Source organism: Larus michahellis, chromosome 2, assembly GCF_964199755.1.
Source record: "Larus michahellis chromosome 2, bLarMic1.1, whole genome shotgun sequence".
NCBI classification, from domain to species: domain Eukaryota; kingdom Metazoa; phylum Chordata; class Aves; order Charadriiformes; family Laridae; genus Larus; species Larus michahellis.
This window is the reverse complement of record NC_133897.1, coordinates 134,885,127-134,909,448: the sequence shown is the minus strand read 5'-3', so window position 1 is coordinate 134,909,448 and position 24,322 is coordinate 134,885,127. Positions and strand designations below refer to the sequence as shown.

The window sequence follows — 24,322 nt, the reverse complement described above, 5'->3', positions numbered from 1 at the left end:
ACCATGTGGAAATTGTCCAATAGTTGTAAAACAATAGAAAAAGGTGTGCTTGCATCAGTTTTGAACAGACCGTGACCAGTAAAACCAGACACAGGAGCCAACTCTGAGAACCTCTAATGTGCACGTTCAAACGCACTGGCCTCACATTATCACTGAATTTTTCATCTCTCTGAATGTTGTAATACTCTAAGCTTTGGCTGCTTAACACCTCTTAACACAAGGTGCATCTCGCAAGGAGAAAGGACTTGTGCTGATTTTCCCCAGGTCAGAGGTGTTTGGGTTTTTTGGTGTGTCTGCATTTTATAAAATTCAGGAAAGGTTCAGGTGACCTTTTATCTTTATGGATGAGATCAACATCTCATGTATATAAGGGAAATGTAAAGATCTAATGAGGGTCTTCTCTGCAGAAGTGGCTTCTACCCTAACAACCTCAACATATCCATGCTGTAAGGGCAGTTGCAGCCCTTACCCAAACAGGGAGAGTGAAGGGAACACATGCAGCAAGGTGACTACATCAGGCTGTGTAGGAGCCTGAACTACATCAGCTAGTGATAAAAAGAAGCTCCATCCCCTTTGCTATGTCTGCTGCTAAAGCTTTTATATACACATTTATATACTCATACACACATTATTTCTTTAATCAGATAGAGAGTTGGGGAAAGAGGAACCTTATGAAATTCAACAAGGGCAAGTGTAGGGTGCTGCACCTGGGGAGGAATAACCCCATGCACCAGTACAGGTTGGGGGCTGACCTGCTGGAGAGCAGCTCCATGAAAGAGACCTGGGAGTCCTGGTGGACAACAGGATGACCATGAGCCAGCAATGTGCCCTTGTGGCCAAAAAGGCCGATGGCATCCTGGGCTGCATCAAGGAGAGTGTGGCCAGCAGATCGAGGGAGGTCATCCTCCCCCTCTACTCTGCCTTGGCGAGGCCGCACCTGGAGTACTGTGTCCAGGTCTGGGCTCCCCGGTTCAAGAAGGACGGGGAACTGCTGGAGAGGGTGCAGCAAAGGGCTACCAAGATGATTAGGGGACTGGAACACCTCTCTTATGAAGAAAGACTGAGGGATTTGGGTCTCTTCAGTCTGGAAAAAAGACAGCTGAGGGGGGACCTTATCAACACTTCTAAATACTTAAAGGGTGGGTGTCAGGAGGATGGGGCCAGGCTCTTTTCAGTGGTGCCCAGCGACAGGACAAGAGGTAACGGGCACAAAGTTGAACATAGGAAGTTCCAACTAAACATGAGGAGGAACTTCTTTACTTTGAGGGTGGCAGAGCACTGGAACAGGCTGCCCAGAGAGGTGGTGGAGTCTCCAACTCTGGAGACATTCAAAACCCGCCTGGACACGTTCCTGTGCAACCTGGTGTAGGTGACCCTGCTCTGGCAGGGGGGTTGGACTCGATGAGTTCCAGAGGTCCCTTCCTACCCTATGGTTCTATGATTCTATTATCTTTATTTCTGTTTTTCGTTACCAATAAACATTTCTAGCATCTGATGATGCAAATAATCCTTTTTGGCCATACATATCAGATACAAAAGCTGCATGCAGAACAAATTTAGCTTAGCAGTTTTGAGTGAAAATTAATGAAGACATTTAAATAGAATAGCTGGAGCTTGTCTTGAAAAGAAAATTTGAAAGAACGCATAAGGGCATGTGGCTGGTATGGGGGCGGTAACTGGAGATAGCAGCAGAAGCAAGAAAAAAATGTTTAAAATTAATACTAGACCTGTAAAAAGGAATGGCAAAGCCGCATCTAAAAATAATATTCATGGACATGCCATTGCCGGATATATTCACAGTAGTGTCCCAGGCAACAACAACAACAAAGAAAAAACACAACACAAAAATTAAAGAAAAGTTGCTTCCTGTAAAATTAAATTATTAATTAAAAATTAAAGGAAACATGTTTTCTGCTTTCACCAGAACAGTAGCTTTATGCCAAACGCCAACACAGGAGTCACTTTGCACTATAAAATACCTTTATTGTAGCAGCCACTGTACAACTTAATGAACTTGTTCACTTTTGCAACATGGGCTTTGGATAGTTTCCTATTTTCTCTTGCTTTCTCACAGCTTAAGCACACTAGGCTGGTGCAAAATGTTAATCACAGTTTTTAATTTGAATCGCTATTAGTTTCTTTAATATTCAAAGCAGCCCTGCTAGAGAAAGAAACAATAGCTCCAAGGCAACAGAAGCTGCTCACTTCCCTTCCGTTGAATAATAATATTTCCCAGCTTTACTTTCAGGCTGACGCTGAATTATGGGCAGAGGTTGCTAGATCCAGATGACTCCATTTCCATACCGACAGATGGGACGGCCTCCTCTTCTTCCTTCAGTGCAAATAGGGAATCAGGGAGAAGGAGGTGGTGTTAATGAGCCCAGACCTGAGCTGGTGCCTGCAGAAGCAGCTCAGGTGCACCTTCAGCAAGCACCACAGGAGGTCTCTGACCTCGGTGGTGGGACACTCACCATTACAGCCAAGCTAGTCATCTCCCCAGAGGGCTCAGCATCAAGCTGTAGAGCTGCTTGAGCAGCCCCGGGCAGGTTTTGCCACATTTAGCACCCAAACCAAGTACCCCTCCGTGGACAAGGGATCCTTGACCGCGCTCTGCTGCATGTTTCCTCAGTAGCTCAGCATCACTCCTACTGCTTTTTCTTATAACTCTGGTTGCGTGATGTCAATCACTCTCCGAGTTAATTAGTCTGGTTTCAATTAGTAGGATAGTTAACACCTCGTTTTCCGCAAGAAAATAGTTCTCTTAATTTCAGTGCTGTATGACTAAATCTGAGCTTTGTCTCCAGCCCAACAGCAACTCCCAAAAAACTTGACCCAATGGTGAATCTGTTATAAGTGCTGACCAAGAATCAGCATCCCAACAAATTACAATGTTACAAAGACTTTCCAGCTCTCTCTGTTACCAGCATCACCAGATTTTTCAGGAGTCTCAACCCATGTTTTCCTCAAAGTGTGCCGTGTGGTATTGCGGACACTTTTACTATACAACCATGCAGAGAAAAACTGCCTGCTGCGGCAGAAGAAACACACGTGACCACGGCAGGAATTATCATCTTCATCTAGCTTTCTTTCCATAGAAAGTGTGAAAAAGTGCCAATTCAGCCAGTGGGCAGCTGCTGCAGCAAAACCTTCTTCAAAACTTTAGCTTGTGCATGGAGCTCAGTGACCATCATCCACTTGATGAGCAAACCCCCCCCCCCAGTGTAGTGGGAGATTTTTACGCAGTAGGTCTTGTAGTAAGGGGAGGTGGGGAAATTTCCTAGTATGTGCAGAGATCTGCAGGAAACAGAACTCCAAAGGAGGAGTTTCATCGTAAATTTAAGGCAACAGAAGTTGGTTTTAGGAGAGATTCTTGGTCAGGTTTTCATATTCTTGTTCGTATTTTCCTGTGAAAAAGCTAAGGGAGCATTTAGGTCTTTTGCATTTCATTTGATGACAGCAAATGATATCCCAGGAGGCAAAAAATATTTAATCTGTAACTAGCAATCCCTAATATTCCTGATTATATAAGGGCACTGATTTCCAAATAGTTTAAACGGGTATTTCTCCTTTCAGCTTCGCTATTTTAGAGCAATCAATTTTCAGGAAAGACTTTTTCAGTACAACCAAACTTTGATCATGACAGTGACCGTGATGTGCGGTGCCACTCAAACGTGTGCTTACTTTTGTATTGCTTCGCTCAGACAGCGCTAAGCTTACAGGGTGCTCAGGAACTGAATAAAGATTTCTGTTCACCAAAGCAAAGATTTCTGCAGATTTAGGGAAAATGCCTGTACCGCACTGCTCAAAAGGTGATATGTGCTTGGGTTATTAAAGACTGAATCATAAGGCTGTAGCAGAAAGGGGCATGTTAAAAATGAGTGACAACCCTTCCAGCTTTGAGTATATAACTGCACATGCAGCCTTAATATTCTCCTAGCATTGCTTGGAATTTTTGCATAAGATTTCTTGCAGCAGGGACTTTTGGTTGCTTGACAGATTCAAACTGACAGTCTACAGGTGAAAGTCTTTCTGCCACGTTACTAGTCTTTTGAGTCATTCAGGAGCATAGTGACAAGTGCATATTATGTGTAGGCACTTATCTTATCAAGGGCCAAGCCGTAAAAATCCTTCTAAAATATGGCTTCATTGACTTGAGCAAGTTTGTGTCACGCTTAAAGAAGTGTAGAATTTGGTTCCAAGTACAGAGCTTCCTTTCACGTCTGATTGCTCATTTTTTATTCAGCAAGATAATAGCCTGTCAATCGTCAGCAAGGATAAGGTCTCCTAGCACTGTAATTCAGAGAGCGGTTGTTGATTTTACAAAGTGAGGCACTAACTTACAGCCAACCTCCTGGTTTTATTCTGGGCTTGATACCAACTCTGGAAGAGTTATGAAGAATTTGAAGTCTGAACAGAGCTTATTCAATTTCTTTCTTGAACACTTTAGTGTTTATCTTACCTGTTTAAATAGTCAAATATTGCTTTTTTTTTTCCTAACAAATTAATAGGGCAAAAACAATATAAAGCATGCAGGCAACATTGTGTATTTTGCTTTCATGCACATAAAGATCTCCTGAAGGGAATAATGCTCTCTCGACAACTCAAAAAATTGTACCCTGTAGAATATGATAAGTTTCATTATTTAGTATATATGCATTTATAAAGTAGTGGTTTCTGGGTTCCGTGAAATTCTCTGCTGTTCTGCAGTAACTAAAACGCACCCCCAGTAACAGGACAAACCCCTCGCCCAATGGGGAGACCTTCACTTCAACTCCAAGTGTGCAAATTGCTTCACAGTTTTAAGGGAAGGTGGGAAATGGGAATAATCACAACTTCATGTAGGAGATTAAAGATTTAAGAAGCTGGAAAATTTTGTAATCTAGCAAGATGAGAGTCAGCTTGGATCTTTTTAACCCTTTGATATTTATTTCTTCTTGGGAGAAAAATGTATAGAAATGTATAGCAATAGCATGTATAGGAATCTGAGGTGACCATGCAACTGCTGGATTCTCTCTATGTTACTGTGCACATGACAAGACACTTACCATGATGCAGGTGATTACTTTTGTTTCTATTGTTTTCAGTATCTTGAACCTCAGGATAAGATGCCTTCACTTTCTTTTGGTAGTTTGTATCTGGCCAAAATGCAAATAATATCTTGCTATGTAATTAGTAAGTCTGACCTCTTAATTATTTTTGAGTAAAAGATCAAATGAGGACACAAGACAATTTCATCGTATCACTCCTAGTCGTTTACTTCCTCCAAGCTCCCTCTTAGAACATAGGCAAAGACTAACTAATGACATTTCAGTTACATTACAGTGAGTTTAGGGAAATCAGATTAATTTATAAGCTCAGCCTACTCCAGACCCATATCGTGGTGAAGGCTCACAACCCTGCAGAGAAGCTGCTGGTTGTTGGCTGGCAGTAGCTACCCAAGTCCACTGCGAAATGACACTGCTGTTCCTCAGTCCCACAAGTCTACAGTGGTTCCTGTGAATGACCTCTAGGAAACTGTAAAACCATCCAGTCCCACCAAGAGACAGCAGACCTGAAAGTTGCCACCTGATTACGGTGGCCATTAGGGCAATGAGCCTAAAAATACATTGCTTTACTCTTAGATTAGTCTCCTAACCTCCAGATCGAGACCAAAATAGAGAAAACAGTCACTGAAAGGATCAGTGATTTGGTCTAGAGATTGCATCAATGTTCTTCTTGTGTCAGGATCTTTCTAATAACACAGTCATATACTTTATTGTAGTGGAAAATAAGGTAGTTAAGTTTGCCTACCATCTTATAGTTCACAGAACTGTGGTCAAAGTGATGTCCCTTGGAAACGTGTGAGACCATTGCAAAACAGATTGAATTTGATGTCAAATCCATGTAACATCAATTTAAACATAAAAAAACCCCCAAACATACAGTCAAGACCCATCACAGTTAGGGATCTGACTCTATTTTCAGCTTGGTATTCCAGCAAAATCCTTGTCCTTAGATTCTGCTATATACTTTACCATGCCGTGCTATAAGTTTTGCAGGCTGTTAGTGCTTTGAAATATGAATTACAGTGGGAATTGCATTGGAAAATAAGAATTAATTCAGTTTCTCTGCCATCCTCAGCAGTAAGCTATCTTGCACTGCACTGAACCAGTCTCCTTGTTGTGTAGGGTTTCTGCGTTGCTCGTTGGAGATGTCAAACAATCTCAGTGCAGAATTAAAGGATTCTGGGTCACTCTCCTGGGGCTAGATGCTTATTAGGTGCTTTGGATCTGGCCATGATTCACATTTCAAAGAACCCTTAAAATATTATTTTACTAATTTCATAAATATTTATACAGCAGCGAAGCAACAGTCCTGATTACAAGCTACTTACAGAAGGCACCACTGCAATCCAAGTATTAAAAAAAATGGATCATTATAATTGTAATTACTGAATACCTTGAGCTTATGGTGAATTTTAGCTCTTCTCACAGAATTACGGTGCCTTAGTCATCCTTGTTTTATTGACAGAATGTTTGGAGAAAGTCTCCTCTTTCAAATAAACCTAATATTAGTGCCTGACTCACTGATATTGCAATGTTTTGTCTATAAATACTTCAAACATCTTGCGTTTGATTGTGTTTTATGTAACTGTTTACCCCACCTATACTTTCTTCCTTATTTTCTTCCACATTTTCAAAACTGAAATGATATTCATCATTTTGTTCCACATTTTATCCCCAGAACGCTGTGATTTCGGGGTGAAGAAGTGGACTGTCACCAGGATTAACTGTACCTGTTGACGGAGCAGCAGTAAAACAGGGAGCAGACACGTTTCCACTCCCATCACAGCAGTGACAGTGACTGTGGGCTTTGCAGAGTGCTGCTCCTCCGGCGAGGCCAGAAGGCGGCATTCCCTTCTGTCCCACTCACAGACATCCAGGCTCAGCATCCTGAACCAAGTAACTTTTGTATAAAGCGTTTGCAGTAGAATCAATACCAGCCTGGAAGGAAATATAATTTCTTTATTTTATCACAGACTTCTCGTCCACACTTAAATAAAATCATTTGCATTATGACTGTGACAAGATTGGGATATATGAAAATATATATTGTTGAGTATATCCATCTCTCAGCTTCAGTAAAATTTGGAGACACTCAATACCTCTAGTACAGCTTATCAGAAGTTGTCCAGTCACATCCAGGAGGCACCATCCCTGGAGGTATTTAAAAGATGGGCAGACATAGTGCTTAGAGATACAGTTTAGTGCTGGGTTTTGTCAGTGTTAGGTTGATGGTTGGACTCGATGACCTGAAAGGTTCCTTCCAACTAGGCAATTCTGTGATTCTGTGATTCTGTGGTTCTATGTCACTAAAATATGCTTTAACTTTTTTCAGTAATGAAGTGGTCAGGCAGTTGGACTAGATGATCATCACAGGTCCCTTCCAACTGAACTGTTCTATTCTATTCTATTCTATTCTATTCTATTCTATTCTATTCTATTCTATTCTATTCTATTCTATTCTATTTTATTCTATTCTATTCTATTTTTTGGTTACCCTAGCCATATACTCCAAAGGTGCATAAGGAGGGAGCATATTGGTCTATTTTTTTGTTCTATTTGTTATAACATTTTCTTTCTATAAAACAAAAATTACTAAAAGAAAATTACAATTTACAAAGTTAAAATCCATGGTTTGATCTGTTCACCCTGACATCTTGTTTCCTGTTGTACTATTTGTAAAATCTTTATATTGCCCTTTGCATATCTATTCCAGAAGAAGGCATATAAAGTCATTTAGAACGGGGCTGTGCAGCTGTACCCTACAGGGCAACTCGGATTGCCAAGTAGATACTAATATGAGTACAACTATCACAGCTTGACTCCTGGCTTATCAGCAGAATCACAGCAATTTTGTGGCCCAACAGTCTTTTCTTGAATAACGCCAACCTGTCAAAAACAAAAAGTAGCAAAATATTTCTTATTTGCTAAAGCACCTCAAATTTAAGTGAGTTGAAACCCACTGTTTTTAAGTTATTTGGTCAAAATAAATAACAACATTCTGAAGGTATCAAAATTATTTATTTCACCCAACTGCTTTTTTTTTTTCCTTATTACTCATCTGAGAATAATTTTTCTTTATTTTAATATTTTGGATTGTCCTAGATAAGCAACTACTTTAGAATTTTTTTCTGGAACCCCTTTCCTCCATAATTAAAATATTAAAATTGCCAAAATTCTACAGGTTAGAGAAACTGTATATCTAGCAGTCAGACTCTGGAAGGTAGCTTGGGGAACCAGGAAGGCGTACTGCTGCTGACAGTCTGTTTTTCCGAGAGTCGCACGTGAAACTTTCATTAAGGTTGTTCATTGTTCTATCTATGTTATGTCTATGCTATTAATGCATCTTTAAGGCTTGAAAGACGTAAGAAAAATTCCACTACATGCAATGTCCACAGACATAGGGCAGATTTCTTCAGTGAATTATATGATTATAAAAGATAACTACCAGTCTGTTCAGCTGAGATTCTGATGTGAAATGAAGTCAAGTCATTCTAAAATGGGGGCAAATTAATTTTGGGTCAAAGTGAACAACAGCTCACTCTTGTATGCATTATGTTTTGTTCCATTATTTCCTCCTTTATGCATCTCATAGGTGAAGGGCAGATTTTTCAATCCTATTGCTGTCAGAGGACTAATGCTAAAATGTTGCTCTTGTGTATTTATCTTTACTTATTGTAGGGTTGTGTTTTGTTGTGGTTTTGTTTGGGCTTTTTCATTTGCATTACTGAAATTGTTAAACTACACTACTATACTAAAAAACACAAAAAATATGGGTAATACAGTGAAATGACTAAATCAAATCCGGCTGAACAGAATGTATGTAAGAATTAATCCAACTTCATAGTCAGTATGGAGGTCTTCTTCAGGAAAGATGCCAAACCTCTTGGAAAACAAAAAACACAATGGATGTGCCCAGTTAGCAGAAATTACAATTTAAGAAAAAATTATCATTTACTCAGTAAATACTTGGTAGTATTTGAAGGTTTTGTGCAGGGCAGGAAAACGGGCAGACGGGGACCGTAATGCTCAGAATGAGTGACCATTCCCTCCTGTGAGCAAAGAGCCAGGTTTGCTATTAAAAGTTTTGCTTTCTCAGTTACGTCAGCAAGAAATCGTGTTAGTAAGAAATTTAAATTTAAAGACACAACACCTGTAGCTAAGGCAGCTGTTTAGGTTAAAGGCCGAGAAAAAGAAAGAAAAAAGGTGGTTTTTTTCTAGACAGAAGCTTTGGGAAACTGTTATCAATTATCTGGCCAAATACATTAATATGTATTAATTGTATATACATATATGTACGTATACTTATAATGTGTAGATATATATTAAATATATATATGTATATATTAAATATATATATAAAGTCTCTCTTTGCCAGTAGTAAAATGCATCTGGAGAAAAAGAGGTTATGGACATACCCACCTACAGCAGCCACGCAGCACGGCCCCTGCGCCTGGGATCCACAGGACTCAGTGCGCATGCACAGTGACTGTTTTCCAGGATTTCCAAAGTCCGGTCATTTCTAATGCCAGCAAGGAGAGTTTCCAAATTTCCTTTCCCCTGTGCTCTCTGCCCTGAGCTCTGCAGGCACGAGCTGCCCTCCCTTCCTTCCCTCCCTCCCCGTCTCTTCCCGTTAGAAATGTCACTGTCCCCATCTGCTGCCCCTGGACTCCCTGTGCTGGCAGGAAGGCATGGGCAGAACCAAGCAGCTGAAGTTATTCAGCATAATGTGCTACGTCGACACTTCAAAGACAATTACTAGCATTCTTCCACCAAGAAAAAAGAAAATGTGATTTTTTTGATGACAGGATTAACGCTGCTATGTCTCTCTTGTGATGCCTCTAACACAGATCAGGACGCGACTCCTGCATCGTCAAGTCCAGCTCCTTGCTGCAGGCACCATGTAGTTTATTTGTTCAGTATGAGTATGCGTGCTTTTTACCAGCCAAGCTAACTGGTGACTGAGGGATTGCTTATGCCTTCCAGTACATCCCTGGAAACAAGATACGCTGTCGTAATACCTGAATTACGTGGGATTTTCTTTGTGTGTCTGTCTCAAATGATGTTACAATTTCAGCCAGCAAATGTGTATGTCATTGCGGTCAGCAGGACTTCTCTCATTTGAAATTGTGCATGCTTTACTGTTTTTATCAAATGAAACTGTAATAACACAGCTCAAAAAGTGTGCGCTCTTATTGGAAAACACATTTTACAGGAACTGCTTCTTCTGATAATTACATATTTGGCGACAGAGGGTGAGGGGGTGAAGAAAAGCTATTTTCCCATCTGCAGCAAATCCTGACAGCCGCTTAAAAACAACAGTAATGAGGGAGAGAAAAAAGAGATATTTGTGAAGGCTTTAGATATTAGTTTCAGATAAGCATGCCACAGGCGAGGCCTTCCTTCATTCATTTCGGTTTGCAGGGGAGGGGGCTGTGCGCAGCCCACGGGAACTCCTGGCAAAATACAGGTATCTCAGGACTTGTAGGTCTCACTGAATATTTTAAGCAAGAAATACTTAGTGACTGGTTTACTGCACGGCATTCACACCATTCACGCTCCGGACAGAGCCAGGAAATGAAGTAAAAAAGGTATCAAAGTTACTGACCCAATAAATTGAAGAAAAGGGAAACATTCAGACCAGCCTTCACCAAGCCCAAGTAATTCACCTCATCCTAAGTAGACTCCTCTTTGCTGTAGAGCCCTAAGTATGGACTCAGGAAAGTTTGGAAAGGAAAAAAGTTAAATGATAACTGTTGTCAACTTCAGACAACAGCAGAAGAGAGGAAAGCCTTCTCTAACAGCTCTGTCCTGAGAACAAGACACACGGAGCAAATCTCTGCCTTCAGCTGTGCCCTTCACCCTGTGGTATCACTGCAATTTTCTGGGTAAATTGTTTCCTATTGGTCTTAGACCTTATAAAAACCTGTCTCCTCTTGTCCATGGGGGAACATGGCACGGCAGCCACCGGAACTGCAATAAGTGGAAAGCTTCAGGCACGTGCAGGACAGAACTTCAGGCCTTTGAAAGGTCTTTGCTTTATAAAGTTGTGGCTCCTGCGTTCTGCCTCCAATCCTATCTGCTGGTGCGCGTAATCATAACCCTTCAGATGATCTACACTATGAAAGTCTGCAATGCAAGCCAGTGAATACATATGTTTATCTGTAAATGTCCCTATTTAGATAGAGAAACTCTATTTCTACCTTTACCTATACTGTAAATTTTCTGTAACATCTATAAGGCATTAAAATGTGTGCTTATGAAAAATCAAGCATGTGAATGTCCCTGATTTCCTGGAGGTGTTAGTCTCTCCTACTAAACAAAACATTTCTTCTAACACCCCAAATAACTCAGGGCAGCAAAAATCTCAGAATACTTTGTCACTAAAAAACTGTTTTGAGGCTCCACCAGGTAGTTGCTGGACACTGTGAAATGGGTACACAGGGACATCATACAGTAAGACTCTTCCCTAAACCAGTAATACTATTTGAAATAAGAAAAATAGGAGAAGAAAAGTGGGAATTGGTTATCAGGCTCTCTGCCTGCTCTTTGATTGATATTTTAGATTAAGAGGAAACTGATTGCAACTCTAGTAACTTGTTTCGAAGGTGAACAGGAGCTGCGGCGGTACTCGATCACAGGCTGCTCCTGGAATGGTCTGTGGACGGAGCACAAGCACAGATGCTTTGCCATTGCCACTTGGATGTCATCGTGGCTTCTTGTCTCCACCATAACGCAGCTCTGCTTCTTATATTTTTATTGGGTTTTGATGATTTTGCTTTAGATTGACAAACCAGCTGTACTGAAACCAATTTTTAAATGGAGTATCTACATATTTGGATGTGGGGTTTTGGTGTAGTTTTTTTTCTGATACTCAGTTTGAAAAATCTCTTTGTGTGTAAAGTGACACTTCTGCTGATTTCCATACTTGGCACTTAGCACCCTAAAAAAGTTTTGTTCTGGTTTTTCATTTTTCCAGGCGTTTGGAAGCAATCTGCTGGACACAGCACGACCTGGCGGCCAGGGCAACACGCACCTTCAACACCGGCCCGTTCATTAGAGAAAAGTGTCTGAGCACTCACTGAGCAACTGCTGGCTGGGGGCTGCAGATGAAAAGTGGACGTGCCATCCTGATGTTGTAAGGAGGGCACCTGTCTGAAGGCAGGCAGCATTTGGACACTGCAGCGGCCGGCTGCCTTTCACCGTACAGCGGCACCAAAGCACCATGAGGTCTGAAAGGACCCCAGCTCTCTTCCTAAGGACCAAACCTTATACTCGATCAAACCTGACCAAAAGTCTTGGGTGTGGAGGCACAGCCAAGAGGGAAGGCGGGTACTGAACATTGGGCTGCCCAAGAGGCAGAAGCCACAGCTGGAGCTTTAGGCACACTTTTGGTAACTGAGAAAAAGATCAACCTGTTGGGCAACGACCATTCTCCTGCTTATGAAGGAGACAGCTTGTGTAGTCTCTGCCCCCTGGACTTCGAGCAAGAGCTAAAACCACACTACGAGGTTGTGGTTACAGCTCTGGAAGGTGAAATTCAGCCATACCAGATCAGCGTAACTGGAAACGCCTTTGGATTTTATTCACATCAGCTAGCACCATGTAACAAATCGTTACTCCTCTGATTCAGCTCAGTGCAAATGGAGCAGAACCTTGGGAACCCTCTAAAGATAATCAGAAAATAACAGGAGAATAAAAACCATTTCTCAACTTGACTGTACAAAAAAGTTTTATTGTTAAAAAAAAAAAAACACAACAAAAAAACCCCAAACCAACAGGGTTCCCAGATCCAGTTGCTATTATATTTTAAACTGAGTACTGGTCAACTTCCAATTCTTACACTTCAAAACTTCTTGTATTAATTTATCGCAGTCTGAAGGAATCGGCTTTTTCATAACTCAAGGCACAGCACCGAAATGCAGTCCTCAGCCTGACATCCAGTCAGGGTTATTCCGTGGATTAATCAGGACGCCCAATTCCCAGTGATTTTGCATGCATTGGCTGAGCACCTGATTACAGCAGTGTTATAAATGGATAAGACTATCCATCATATAGCTTTCCAGACAGTACCTGACGAATTCTACCTCAGGAAAATTAATGAGGTTATTATTTGTCAGCTCGTATTCCAGTTGCTTGCAGAAGCAACCTCCATGCTCTGGAATTATTTGAAATGTTTGCCCCAGTCAGAAAGAGTCTTGTTTTACTATCATGGTGAAATTCAAGCATATGACCATATTATTCTCAGAATCATCAGAGAATCCTTGTAAAATAATGTTATAATCGCCCTAAAAGCAAGCAAGAAAAAAAAAGAAAATTAGTGCATAATTCTGCTTGTTCATGTCCAAGATGGTTCTGGTTATTTCTGTTAAGACGTAAAAAGAAAGATTCCCATCAGGGACTGTAATCATGGGTATATTCAGATATATGTATACACAAAAAAATATTGCTCAACTTTCTTGTCATGAGCGGGGTACTAAGGAACAGCAGTAGGCTGTGGTCCAGCTTGCCCTTGCCAGGGGCCTCTCTCAAACCAGTGAGTCCTGTGCTCCCGAGGGTGCCTGCTCCCCCTTCCAGAGCCCTTCTCTTGGGTAATGCTTTCCACAATTCTCCACAAGTGGGAATTACCTGAGCTGATACGCCGGGCTGCGTTCTCCAGCAATGGGCCTTTTTCTGTCCCCACTGTGAGGCAGTAACCCTATTAGCCCTCATAGCTGACAGCTAGCAAGGATTCAGCCCTACCAACACTTCCATTTTCTGCTTCCTGCCCCCTTTTTGCCCCAATACCCACAGGCAGACCATAGGTAGCTGCAACAACAGCCTCCGTATTTTACAGCCAGTCCCAGGGAAATCCTCCAGGCTACACACCGCACAGCTTCTGACCAGTCTTGTAACAGTTTGTTGTACTGGACAGTCACGGGTTTAGCTGTTGTCTCGCTACCCATCTTCACACCCTCTCACAGACAGATTTTTGTAGGCACTGGGATAAACAATAGCTTGGTGGCCCTTACTGAACCCAGGTCTTACCCTACCTTCTTGGACATCTGCCACCTTCCTCTTCTGATATGGCAAACTGGGAGCTGAAGGGCTCTTAGGACTAAGCTAAAGACTGGGAGGCGTGCAAGAGTTTCCCGTTTACTTTAAAGGCTATGATTAGGGTTGGTTCCTGGTCTGGCAGAGTCCCATCAGGAAGCACCAAGTCTGCCACAAGCACCTCATCTATAGGAGGACTGCTTACGGCAGAGGAGATTCCTGTCTACTACCAGCTCTGGGGCTAGAAGAGCTGCTGGGCTTGAGTTCAACAGTGTTAGAGGCCCATGAGCTTTGAGTTAAGGGGAGGCTGGAGATTTTGTGCCAGTAGGAGCTCCTTAGTGACATTTGTGGGGACTAATAAGACTGACATTAGGGTCTTGGGAAGGCTCATGTGGCTGACGAGGCGGGTGTTGGATGAGAGGGTGCTAACCTGAGGACTGGTGCTGCAGTGCTTTTACTTTTGGATATTGTTATCCCTCTTCAAACCTTTGGAAAGGGTTTCAGGGAGCAACAGACCAGCGTGTGAAAAGAACGTACAATAAAGAATGAAATGGGCGGAAAGAATATGGATGGATTTACTCAAACAAGTAAAAGGAAACACAATAATTTACCAAACAAAATGCAATTATTAAGGTGACATTAACTAATACTTTCGGTCTTGTCTTTTATAAGATAAAGGAGGAATAATAGAGGAATAATAACCTGAAGACATTTAGCATTTCAGAGCTGCTACCATTCCAAAGTCATCACTTCAAGCATGAAAAAGTTTTCTGACATTTCCTTTTGCTGATTTTTAGAGTTTCAGCGAACATATCTTCCCCGAAAATATATACAAGTAAGTATGTTATTTTACTACTGTTATTTCTTTACATAAAATACTGAAAAGTACCTTTGGAAATGTTATTCTTGCACCTTTAATGTCAAACTCTGTTGCAATTGTTTCTGTAAAACAGGCATAATTATAATATAAGTGGTTACTTAATCATAAAGCCATCAATCAGATTTCCTAAATAACTTCAAAGCAATATGGTATATCTCTCAGCAGCACCACCAATGCCATTCACCCTTCCAGTGATAAAGCCCTCACCTGTTTCTTCTCCCAGAGCTCTATTTGTCTAAACCACATGTTAGAAAATAGAAATTAACCACAGTGCCCCTGCAACATCTCCTGCAGACCCATCCTCCTGTGATAACTCCAATAATTTAACTTGTAATAGTAGTTCAGCTGAATGACAACCGAAGAGAGCTGTTATTCATTTTTTAAAGAAAGGAAAACACGAATGGCGTATTTTGATGTCCCTCCTGGTCTTTTTGCCTTTTAGTCTGACATCCAGTCTGAATTCTCTGGATCTGGGTCTGCATCGGGATAATTTTGGTTAGCCCCTACAACAGGATTGACTCTTCTCTAACTAAAAAAGCATTATTCATGGATGTAGAGAATCTCTTTAAAAACCCACCCAGACACATATGTAAATAAATTGTGTTCTGGATATTAGTAGTGCCCCTCACTCCTCTCACGTTTTGCGTGCAGTCCAGTCAAATGCAGTCTTTCCATGTCATTTTAGAGATGTTGACAATAAAAGTGTCATAATGAGATGAAGGATATTAGTAATCCTAATTTATAGAGATGGGAACTGCAGTACATGCATGTTAAAGTGTAGAATTTGGAAATTCTCTATTCTAGTGGGGTCCTGGCACTGGAGAACTGCCTCTTCTGAAGTCTGCTGCCTGCCAAGCAAGGTGAAGGGGTCTAGGCTCTGTAAAGAAAACTCTGTCTGCATGGGTTGATCTATCAGTATTTTCAGAAATCTGCTTAGTGGTGAAAAAGGGCTGCCAGGATATGGCCCTGTTGTGGAGGGAACCTGGCAGGCAAGGGAAAGGCACCGTGTATTTTCCACACTGACCTCCTTTCAGCGTTGAGCACTCTACGTATTCGTCATCAGCTCCGCTGCAGACGACTTCTTTCCAGTGGAGCGCTCTGGCACCTTCATACCAAACGTTGAAGACAACTTTCAAAAAGGTGATGTCACTTCCTAGTTAAGAAGGTGGGAAGGAAAAACATATATGCAGACATATTATTTTGATAAAAATTAGATTTCTCTGAAATAGAATATTTTTTAAAGACTCCCCCCAAAACCAACAAAAATGCATATCTTGAAAACTGTTACTTCCAGAAAAACAAAAAGCTGGTTTTCAACAAAAAGCACTGGTCTTAAAAAATATTTGAGTGAACAATTTCAAAATTTATTTTAACTTCTTCAGCAAAGACAAAAGAGTTCACTCGGCTCCAAAACTAACCCAAATAAATACTCTGATGAGGACTCTAGTTTTAAGCAGGTGTTGCAAACAAACTGTCCTGAATACTGGTAGCCACCATAAAGATATCTTTCTAGGGAAGCAAACTTAGTCCAGCTCCAGAGTTTTCACTCAGAAGGTGAAGTTTATGATACAGCCACTTCATAAGTAACTCAAGTTGACAGCTTAAAGCTGGGTCGAAAGATTAAAGTTGCGTTTGAATACAAAATCCAGTCCCATCTCCAGCTTCTGGAACGTGCATATTCTTAGTAGAAGCCCTGCCATGCTTGGATAGCCTAATGATATTCTCTCTCCTTAAAATGTCTTGGATCTTCTCAGGCCAGAAGAGATTGTGTGCTGCAAATCTTGTCTGCTTCTTCCAGGCAAATGCATGTGCACCTAAACCGTCTCAGATTTGCATGTACAGTGCCTGTTACTGTGCAGAGCTCTGGTAATGGCTCCAACAAGTAAAACTCAAACACGCTTATTTCCACAAATCATCATTTCTGTCCAACACTGTAATTCATCTATTCCGTTTTTAATCACAGAAACTGACCTCCCAAAGCATTTGGCATTTAGGATGAAGTGTCTCAGCTTTTTGCATTTGCAGAATATAATTGTCTAGTCAAGAGGGACTCACTTGGAATCCAGGAAAGAGTAGCCTTCCAGACGGGTCTGTTCATGGTGCTGCAAGGTGTCAGGTTAAACATGAAAGCATGAGCTGTAGAATCTACAGGAAAAAGTATTTCATATTGGTAGTGTGAATAGGCTTCTCCAGGAAAACAATAAAAACGTACATATGTACATGCTCACTATAAACATACACATTTTAAAATGTATTTAATATTAGGTATACACTATAAAATTTTCTCATATAAATATCCATAGTAAATATTAAACATGTTTTTAATTACATTTAAAATTGTTTATATGCTTAGAGGGCAAAACCAATATAATATTTCTTCAAGTAGCAAGAAAAGTTAATTATTTGGTTGATGATATTTTGCACACAAAACTGAGAGGCCAAAGTACCTTTATTTCTCTTTTGAAGTTATACAAAGTTTTTATTAGCATCAAGCCAGCATGGTCCTCTGCTGAAAATATCCCTTATTATGTTAACCATGGAATCTATGTAAACTTGATGACGACAGCTAAAAATGTTTTTAATGTACCAGCATATTTTCCAGGATAATGTAAATGAGACTTTGAGTAGGTTTTCTTTGTGAGTGACCCGACCCACCTAGCATTGTACAATGCACCGTGTCAGATGCAGTGTGATAAAGCATCATACAACCTGTATCTCATCCAGTTTAGAGCCCATTAGCTGATATTTTAATTTTTTAAAAAAATTAATCCTTTGGAAGCGTTTCCAGTCAGTATTTTTATTTATTTTTACTTTCATTTTTAGAAAGAAGTCTGTTCAATTCAGCTTGCTTCTGCCCTCTCTGGTGTGCTGATGCTGAAGAAATGCCCTGCTTGCCGGGGGCCTGGGGGCAGGCTGGGACAGGGGGATGCTCCCCGTGCTAATCCTGTGGGAGCCAACGGGATGGCAGGGTCATTGACAGTGAGGGATTCCGCCTTGTGTTTTGGGGATTAAAGCAAGGGGTGTGCAAAGGGAAAATGGCTGATTGTTGGTAACCAGCAGTCAGCGGCTCACCTCGGAGCCCACTACGCATGGGAAATTGCGACAGAAAAAAGGGCAAACAAAACTCACTGTGGTCTCCACGGTTTGGTTTGCACGATGAAGTACCACCACTTTTAGCCTCGTTATTTTTTTAACATGAGTACTAATGTAAAGCAAAGTACCCAAAATAAACATCCCCTCCTGACCCTCAGTTTATATAGCTATTTAACAGGTGATATACACTAGTAATGCACATAGATTTTCAAAAGACATGGGCCTTTCCTTGCGAAATATCTCCTCCAAACCCACCTTGTGGCCACGGGGTCCACATGGGCACACCGAGCCTGTTCAACATGGACACCAGCGAGGTGCCAAAGTTCTTTCAGAATGGACCAAAAAACCTCAGTGAACTAGATTAGATAGATCCAGTGGCCTACAACACAGACACAGCAAGAAGGGGCACGCCATGTTGTCCCACAGCCTGGCTGATCCTCCAGCCTGGCAGAATATCACACTCCTTTTTTTTTCCGTATACTAAAAGCTTTTCATTGTAATATATTGGTTAAATCAATGTGGATAACTTATGCAATACAGTACTTGCAAAACAAGTTTAAATCCCTCATCTTCTAATATTTCCTGAATCAAACCATGCCTGCTTTATTTGGGAGTAAACTTCTCTCTTAGCTGCTGCAACCAGCGTTGTGGTAATATTTATGCCTATGCAGTATAATTCTTATAATAGGGTAATTAATAACAGAAATATACTCCAGCTGAACTTCTTTTTATTTTTCTGTATTCATCAAAGAAACAAATTTGAAAGGAAGTTCACATTTTCTCAGACTACAGTAATTATTGTGCAAACACCAGTAAGAAAAGAATAAGCTATTTTTTACTTACCACAAAAAGTATATGACATTTCTAGATCTGGCGACGTACAAAGAAATTCACTGACTCCAGGGGTGAATAAAATGAAAAAAAAAAGTCCAAACATGGTTACTTTTTTGGCTCAGTATCCGATGTAATAAAACTTTGCTCTGGGAAAGAGGAACAAAAATTTAGCACAGTCATCCTCAGTCACATGTTTTCAGGGACTATTTGGTTATTTTGTCAAATTCTCTGCAATCTTAATTAACCCTGCTGCATCACTATCAGTCAACATAACAATAAATTTTGTGAAGAAAAAGAATTTCTTCCTTTGTTGTTACATTTTCCCCAGACGACGCAGCTCAAGCCACGCGTGAAAAATGAAAGAGAAAACTGTGTGAAATGGGGAAGTGAGGAGAAGTAAAATTATGAAGCACGTAAAGGGCAAGTTTAGTTGACTCATCAGACGTAACATTCGTTAAGACATAATTTCAATCACTCACAGAGTTTCCTGTATGTAACAAAGAAGAGAAAAATCCATAAACGATGAAAAACAAGTCCACCCTTATTGATATGGTAGTCAATAAGTCCACTTATTTATTGATATGGTAGTCAATAACTCTCACAAGGTTTCCAAATTAATCTCTTACAAAGCTCACCATGCTTTAAGAACACGCCGGCATTCTGGAGGAGTGTCACGAGATGTTGTATTTCCAAACGGAGGTGAGGATGGGAGCTGCACGCGACCATCTGACATGGTATTGAGTAGAACCGCTGATGTCCCACACCATCTCAGCTACCGTCTTCAAAGCTGAAACTTAAAGCACTTCTGGTATTGGATACACCCCTTTATTTCTGTCTGTTAGTGCAATACACAGAGAATAGCACATTTTTCCTGTATCTGCCATAGCAGCTCTGTGGACTAAACTGGGTCAGCTTTTACTGCACAAACCCAGCAAAACTGCAACTTGCAACAACAGAAACAGATCAAAAAAGTCTAATAGCTCATTCAAGAGAGCACACTCACCATCTAACTGACAGGAAACACAATTACATTTTTTTTCTGAATATAATAAAATATGGAAACTTACTGAATTTATGGAAGAATGACTTAGAGAACTTAATCAAATTATTTTCTTGTGAGTTACCTTCTTGATTTGTATGTATGCATGGAGGCTCCTCTTCGATCATAAATTGAATTTGTTATGAAAAAGAAGCAGTGTACAAAATAGACAGGTATTTGGTTTTGTGCTAAGCAGGAAACTCAATACAAATTACCTACAACAACTTAATCAATTGTTCTGACTCTCCCCACTCCCCATCACAGTGCCTAAAAGCTTTTCTTCTCATAAATTCTGTGCACAACAGGGTAATATTTTACATATTTTAAAGATAAAGTAGCAAAAGGTTAAGAAATTTGTTTTCAGAAGTTCAAACACAAAACACAGAAGTTCATTTAGGAACAGTGACATGCACAGAAACTTGACTGATTGCACCCAGAAGAAGGGGAGCGAGTAAGAATGTTACTAAAACTACCTAAAAGTACCAAGTAATGAGTTCATGCAGGTAATAATTCACAAAATAAGATAAAAAATTGAAAACTTAATATGGCTAGAGAATTCTCTTGAGCATTTCCAAATCTTTCTACAGACCACAAGAAGAGTCCCACTGGCCTGACAGAGTTCAAGACTGAAAGAAACTTCTAACATTTGGCTTTTAAGTGGGAATTCAAAATAATACAACTTTCCTGACAGATCTCCAGGGTACATGCATCGCACACAGATTTTTGCTGTTGTTTAATAGGACACTATAAAACATACAAGCCCTTTGTAGTCATAGCAATAATACAGTTCTGTTTCAAAATGGCCACATTTTGCTTAGTAAAATATGTAATGAAACTGAAATAAATTTGGAAGGCTGTAATAGTTGGGAAAAGAAATGGAGTAATGAGACAGACACTAAGGAGTGATGAAGCAGCCCCTAAAGAAGAGCTACCTTGTGCATGTAGAGTCAAAAAAAAAAAGGCTCCTTTCAACCACAAAGCCATGGCCACTGATGTGGAGCCAGGCTCTCTGCTGAGTCTTCTGTCAGTCCAATAGATTTAGCAAAAGTCACAGGTCAGTCTGACGTGGGCGTGAGACGGCGCTGACTGTACCCTGTTGACATATACCATTACCCGGCTGAAAGCACGACTGTCCCTCTGCGGCCAGACTTGTCCTTCCTTGGCTGCACCGTGCGTTGGGTGGCTGATGTGCTCATGGGCAGACTGGAAAGGTTGCTGCAGGTTTACAGGATTTTATATAAAAACTCTTTTAACATGAATGAAGACAAGCTCTCTGCTGAACTCGGTGACTTTCTAGACCTGGTTCAAGAATAGGTGGGGTTTTTCAGACACTTGCTGCTGTAAATGATATAGATGAGGAATGAGTCCCCCCTGGTGGCTTAGACAGACAGGCACACGGGGAAACATCTGAATCCTCTCCTGTTCCTTATTGCACGTTTACTGCACAAGTCAAGACTATCCCAATACTTTAAAAAACCAGCATAACTAGGCTCCATTTTAAAAGGGATCTGGCTGGCTAATGGGAAAATGGGAACAATAAGTTCTACTTATCGGGGCTAAAATACCATTTATGACCACGATCATGAAGTCTACAACCTTGACCACTGTGTCTGGTCAAATTGTCCTTAAATCAAAATAACCTCAATCATTTTAAAATCTTTTCAGCAAATTCAGTTTTAGATGCTTGTGGGTTTTGATGCCCATATCAATGCCACTCATAGACCTGACCTCGTCATACTCACTGAAGGCCCAAACTATGGATAAGAGGAGTCTGCTGTCTCTTTCTAGTCAGTATGAAGGGCACTGGAGAGGGAGGATACAAACTTCTATATATTTTATTTTTACTAAATATTTTTTCTTTACTATAATCTTTTTCTTACATACTCTGATCCAGAAAGAAGATGAAAAGGAGAGAAAGAGAAGTGGGAAGAGCTATGCAATAGTGTTACTTCACTAGAGTTTTGTGACAATTCATTTCATTTATTTTAAAATCCTTTGCAACTACACTCAGTAGGGACCAACTCCAATAAACAGTACAAAAAACAAATCCAAGTCTAGAAAATTTAGGACTTCATACCTATGACTTTTCATTTTGTTTATATCCAAGATGGTGAGAGTAGAAGTTTAATTCCAAGCCTCCTCCTTGATGTGTGGTTAAAATCCTCAAACAAATTTATGATATTTTTATCTTCTTTCTCAATACATCTAAAAAGTGCTTAACTTGTGATTGCTTTTCAAAATAATCACTTTGTATTTGGATTGTTGGCTGCAGATGAGTACTTTGACCAGATAAGCACTTATAAGTCACTGAAATCTCCCTCAGGAAAGATTTATAATATATATTATCATAATATTCCATCACAGAAAAATAAATAACAGTATACCAGTACAGCAGAGGAAAGTACTCCATTTCAAAGTGTTAGTCAGACAGAATTAAAAATTATGTCCTAGTTCTTGGCATGCACCAAAACCTTACAGTAATGGAAAACTCTTTTAAGATGTTAAACACATTTATTCAATAAAGAAAGAAGCAATAATAATTTAATTTTCCTTGCAGGACCATTTGTGACGGTTTTTGAAGTAGATCTCTTTGCAGCTGGAAGCAGACATGTTTATTACCTCTGATCCCGGGACTAGGGTTGCTGCTGAAGACACTCCAATATAAAGGGGCTGTATCTAAGGCATAAGCTATGCCTTCACAAAACAAAAACATGCTTGGCAATCAACATAAAAAGTAGAAAATTGTGGCAATTCATGAGTAAATCTCTCTTCACAAATCCTCTCATCCTATCTTTGACAGTGTTCATTGTGGAAGTAGGGAGCCAAGCCCAGGGATACTAGAAAGAAGTAGAGGATTCAAGACCCAAGAGCGGTGCACCAGCGCATATCCAGTGCTGAGCTGGCAGCATTTCAGTAAGAAAGCAAATAGTTGTGGAAAGAAAGAAGAAGTGATGTGCATTATTCTTAATATATTTTAAATGCTGTATGCGCTTTGGCTTAGTGGTTTGATTTGAATATAACACATTAAACCATTGGAGGCTATTAAAGGGAAGCAAATACACACCAGGTGGTATCCTGTGGAAACAATTATGTTGGAAATAACTCTCCGTCTGTTGCCAGTAGGCTTATGGTTTATTCTTCCCAAGCCAAGTTTAAGATTAAAGCTTATAGTTATACTCTAAAGTATACATTAGACCATTAAACTTGTCAAGAAGAAGAGAAAGCAGAGGCTGAAGGGAGAAGAAAGGGGCTCTGTCCTACCTGAGGCTGACAGAAAGCACACCACAGCAACACTGTCCACCCCAGTATTCCAGAAATGGAGACAGCTGGACATGTTTTGCGGTCATTTGCTCTTGTTCTCTCTTCTTCCCTGCTTAAAATAGCTGCTCGCTGAGGTCTGTGTAGCTGTGGGATAATCTTATTATAGTGGATCCAACTCCTCGCTAGCACATTTGTCCCATTTCTCAGGGGGCCTGTGTTGTACGTGGGGGCATGAAGAAATCCGCGGCATGACCACAGAACTCCGGGGCAACCAAATTGCAGCAGCTTACCAAGTTTCCACCTATTAAGTTATACTCAGCAATTGTAATAATTCACATGTGTGCTCTTAATTTTTACAGCACAAACAGAATTTAATGAAGTTTCCATCACCTAAGTTAGGCTCTCAGAGTACCGTTCAAAAATCTACTCAGATTTTCTTCTTCTTTGCCAATGTGATGACTTTAGTTTTTAGTAAAGCAAGCTCCAATGAAATTAGTTACCTTTTGATTTTAGAGAGTGTGGTTAACAGTGTGAAGTACTTCAGAGCTTTAAAGATTTCTCTTTAAAGTATTAAAAGGGGATTAATTTTCTCATCAGAATTTTTTTACATTTGCAAGAAAAGGCTGAGGGTTGTGGGATAATTTAATTTAAAAAAAAAATAACATTAAAAAATGACAAGAAGCATTGTACTTTATAATTAAAAACAGACAGGGACTAATGAATAATGTTGTGGACAAAGCCAAAAACTTGAGAAAAAGGAGCGGGACACCGATAAGGAAATACCACATAGTCAAAGGCTGAAACTAAAAATTTGCATGTATCCTGTCTGTTTTCCTAGGAAAAAAAAGGAGTCATCTATGACCTTCTCTGGAAACTCTTAAGGCTGGAAAGGGACAGGAAGCAAGTGTCTAGGAAAGAGCCTTGAGTCATTTCAAACTTTCCTGGTCTTCACACCAGATTGAATGAAACTGGTACCAAGGTAAGATGTGATACCCAGCTGCTATGGACAAGTGATTGGTTGGTGCTGGAAAGGCTGCAGGAACTGGCAACCTTCATAGCAGGCGGAGCCTTGCAAATAAGACAGATCGTAAGTCACATATTTTAGAAGACTGGGCTTCTACATCACTATTTCCTTCAGAA

General features: G+C 40.4%; 1 protein-coding gene across 3 annotated transcripts; it reads right to left on the bottom strand.

Moving 5' to 3' along the window:
• Positions 1-12,758: 12,758 nt before the first annotated feature.
• LY96 (lymphocyte antigen 96) lies at positions 12,759-23,243 on the bottom strand. 3 transcript variants are annotated; one of them, XM_074573637.1, is made up of 7 exons: positions 23,183-23,243; positions 19,518-19,675; positions 18,892-19,028; positions 17,011-17,100; positions 15,980-16,108; positions 14,965-15,017; positions 12,759-13,330 (listed from the first exon to the last, which is right to left on the bottom strand). In XM_074573637.1, the coding sequence occupies exons 3-7, from the start codon at positions 18,983-18,985 to the stop codon at positions 13,229-13,231; spliced, it is 468 nt and encodes a 155-aa protein (XP_074429738.1). In that variant the 5' UTR covers positions 18,986-19,028; positions 19,518-19,675; positions 23,183-23,243; the 3' UTR covers positions 12,759-13,228. The 3 variants fall into 3 exon arrangements, with proteins under 3 accessions (XP_074429738.1, XP_074429737.1, XP_074429740.1); XM_074573636.1 differs by lacking the exons at positions 19,518-19,675; positions 23,183-23,243 and having other exon boundaries at positions 18,892-19,258; XM_074573639.1 differs by lacking the exons at positions 12,759-13,330; positions 14,965-15,017; positions 19,518-19,675; positions 23,183-23,243 and adding an exon at positions 14,698-14,889 and having other exon boundaries at positions 18,892-19,258.
• Between the last annotated feature and the right edge of the window lie 1,079 nt (positions 23,244-24,322).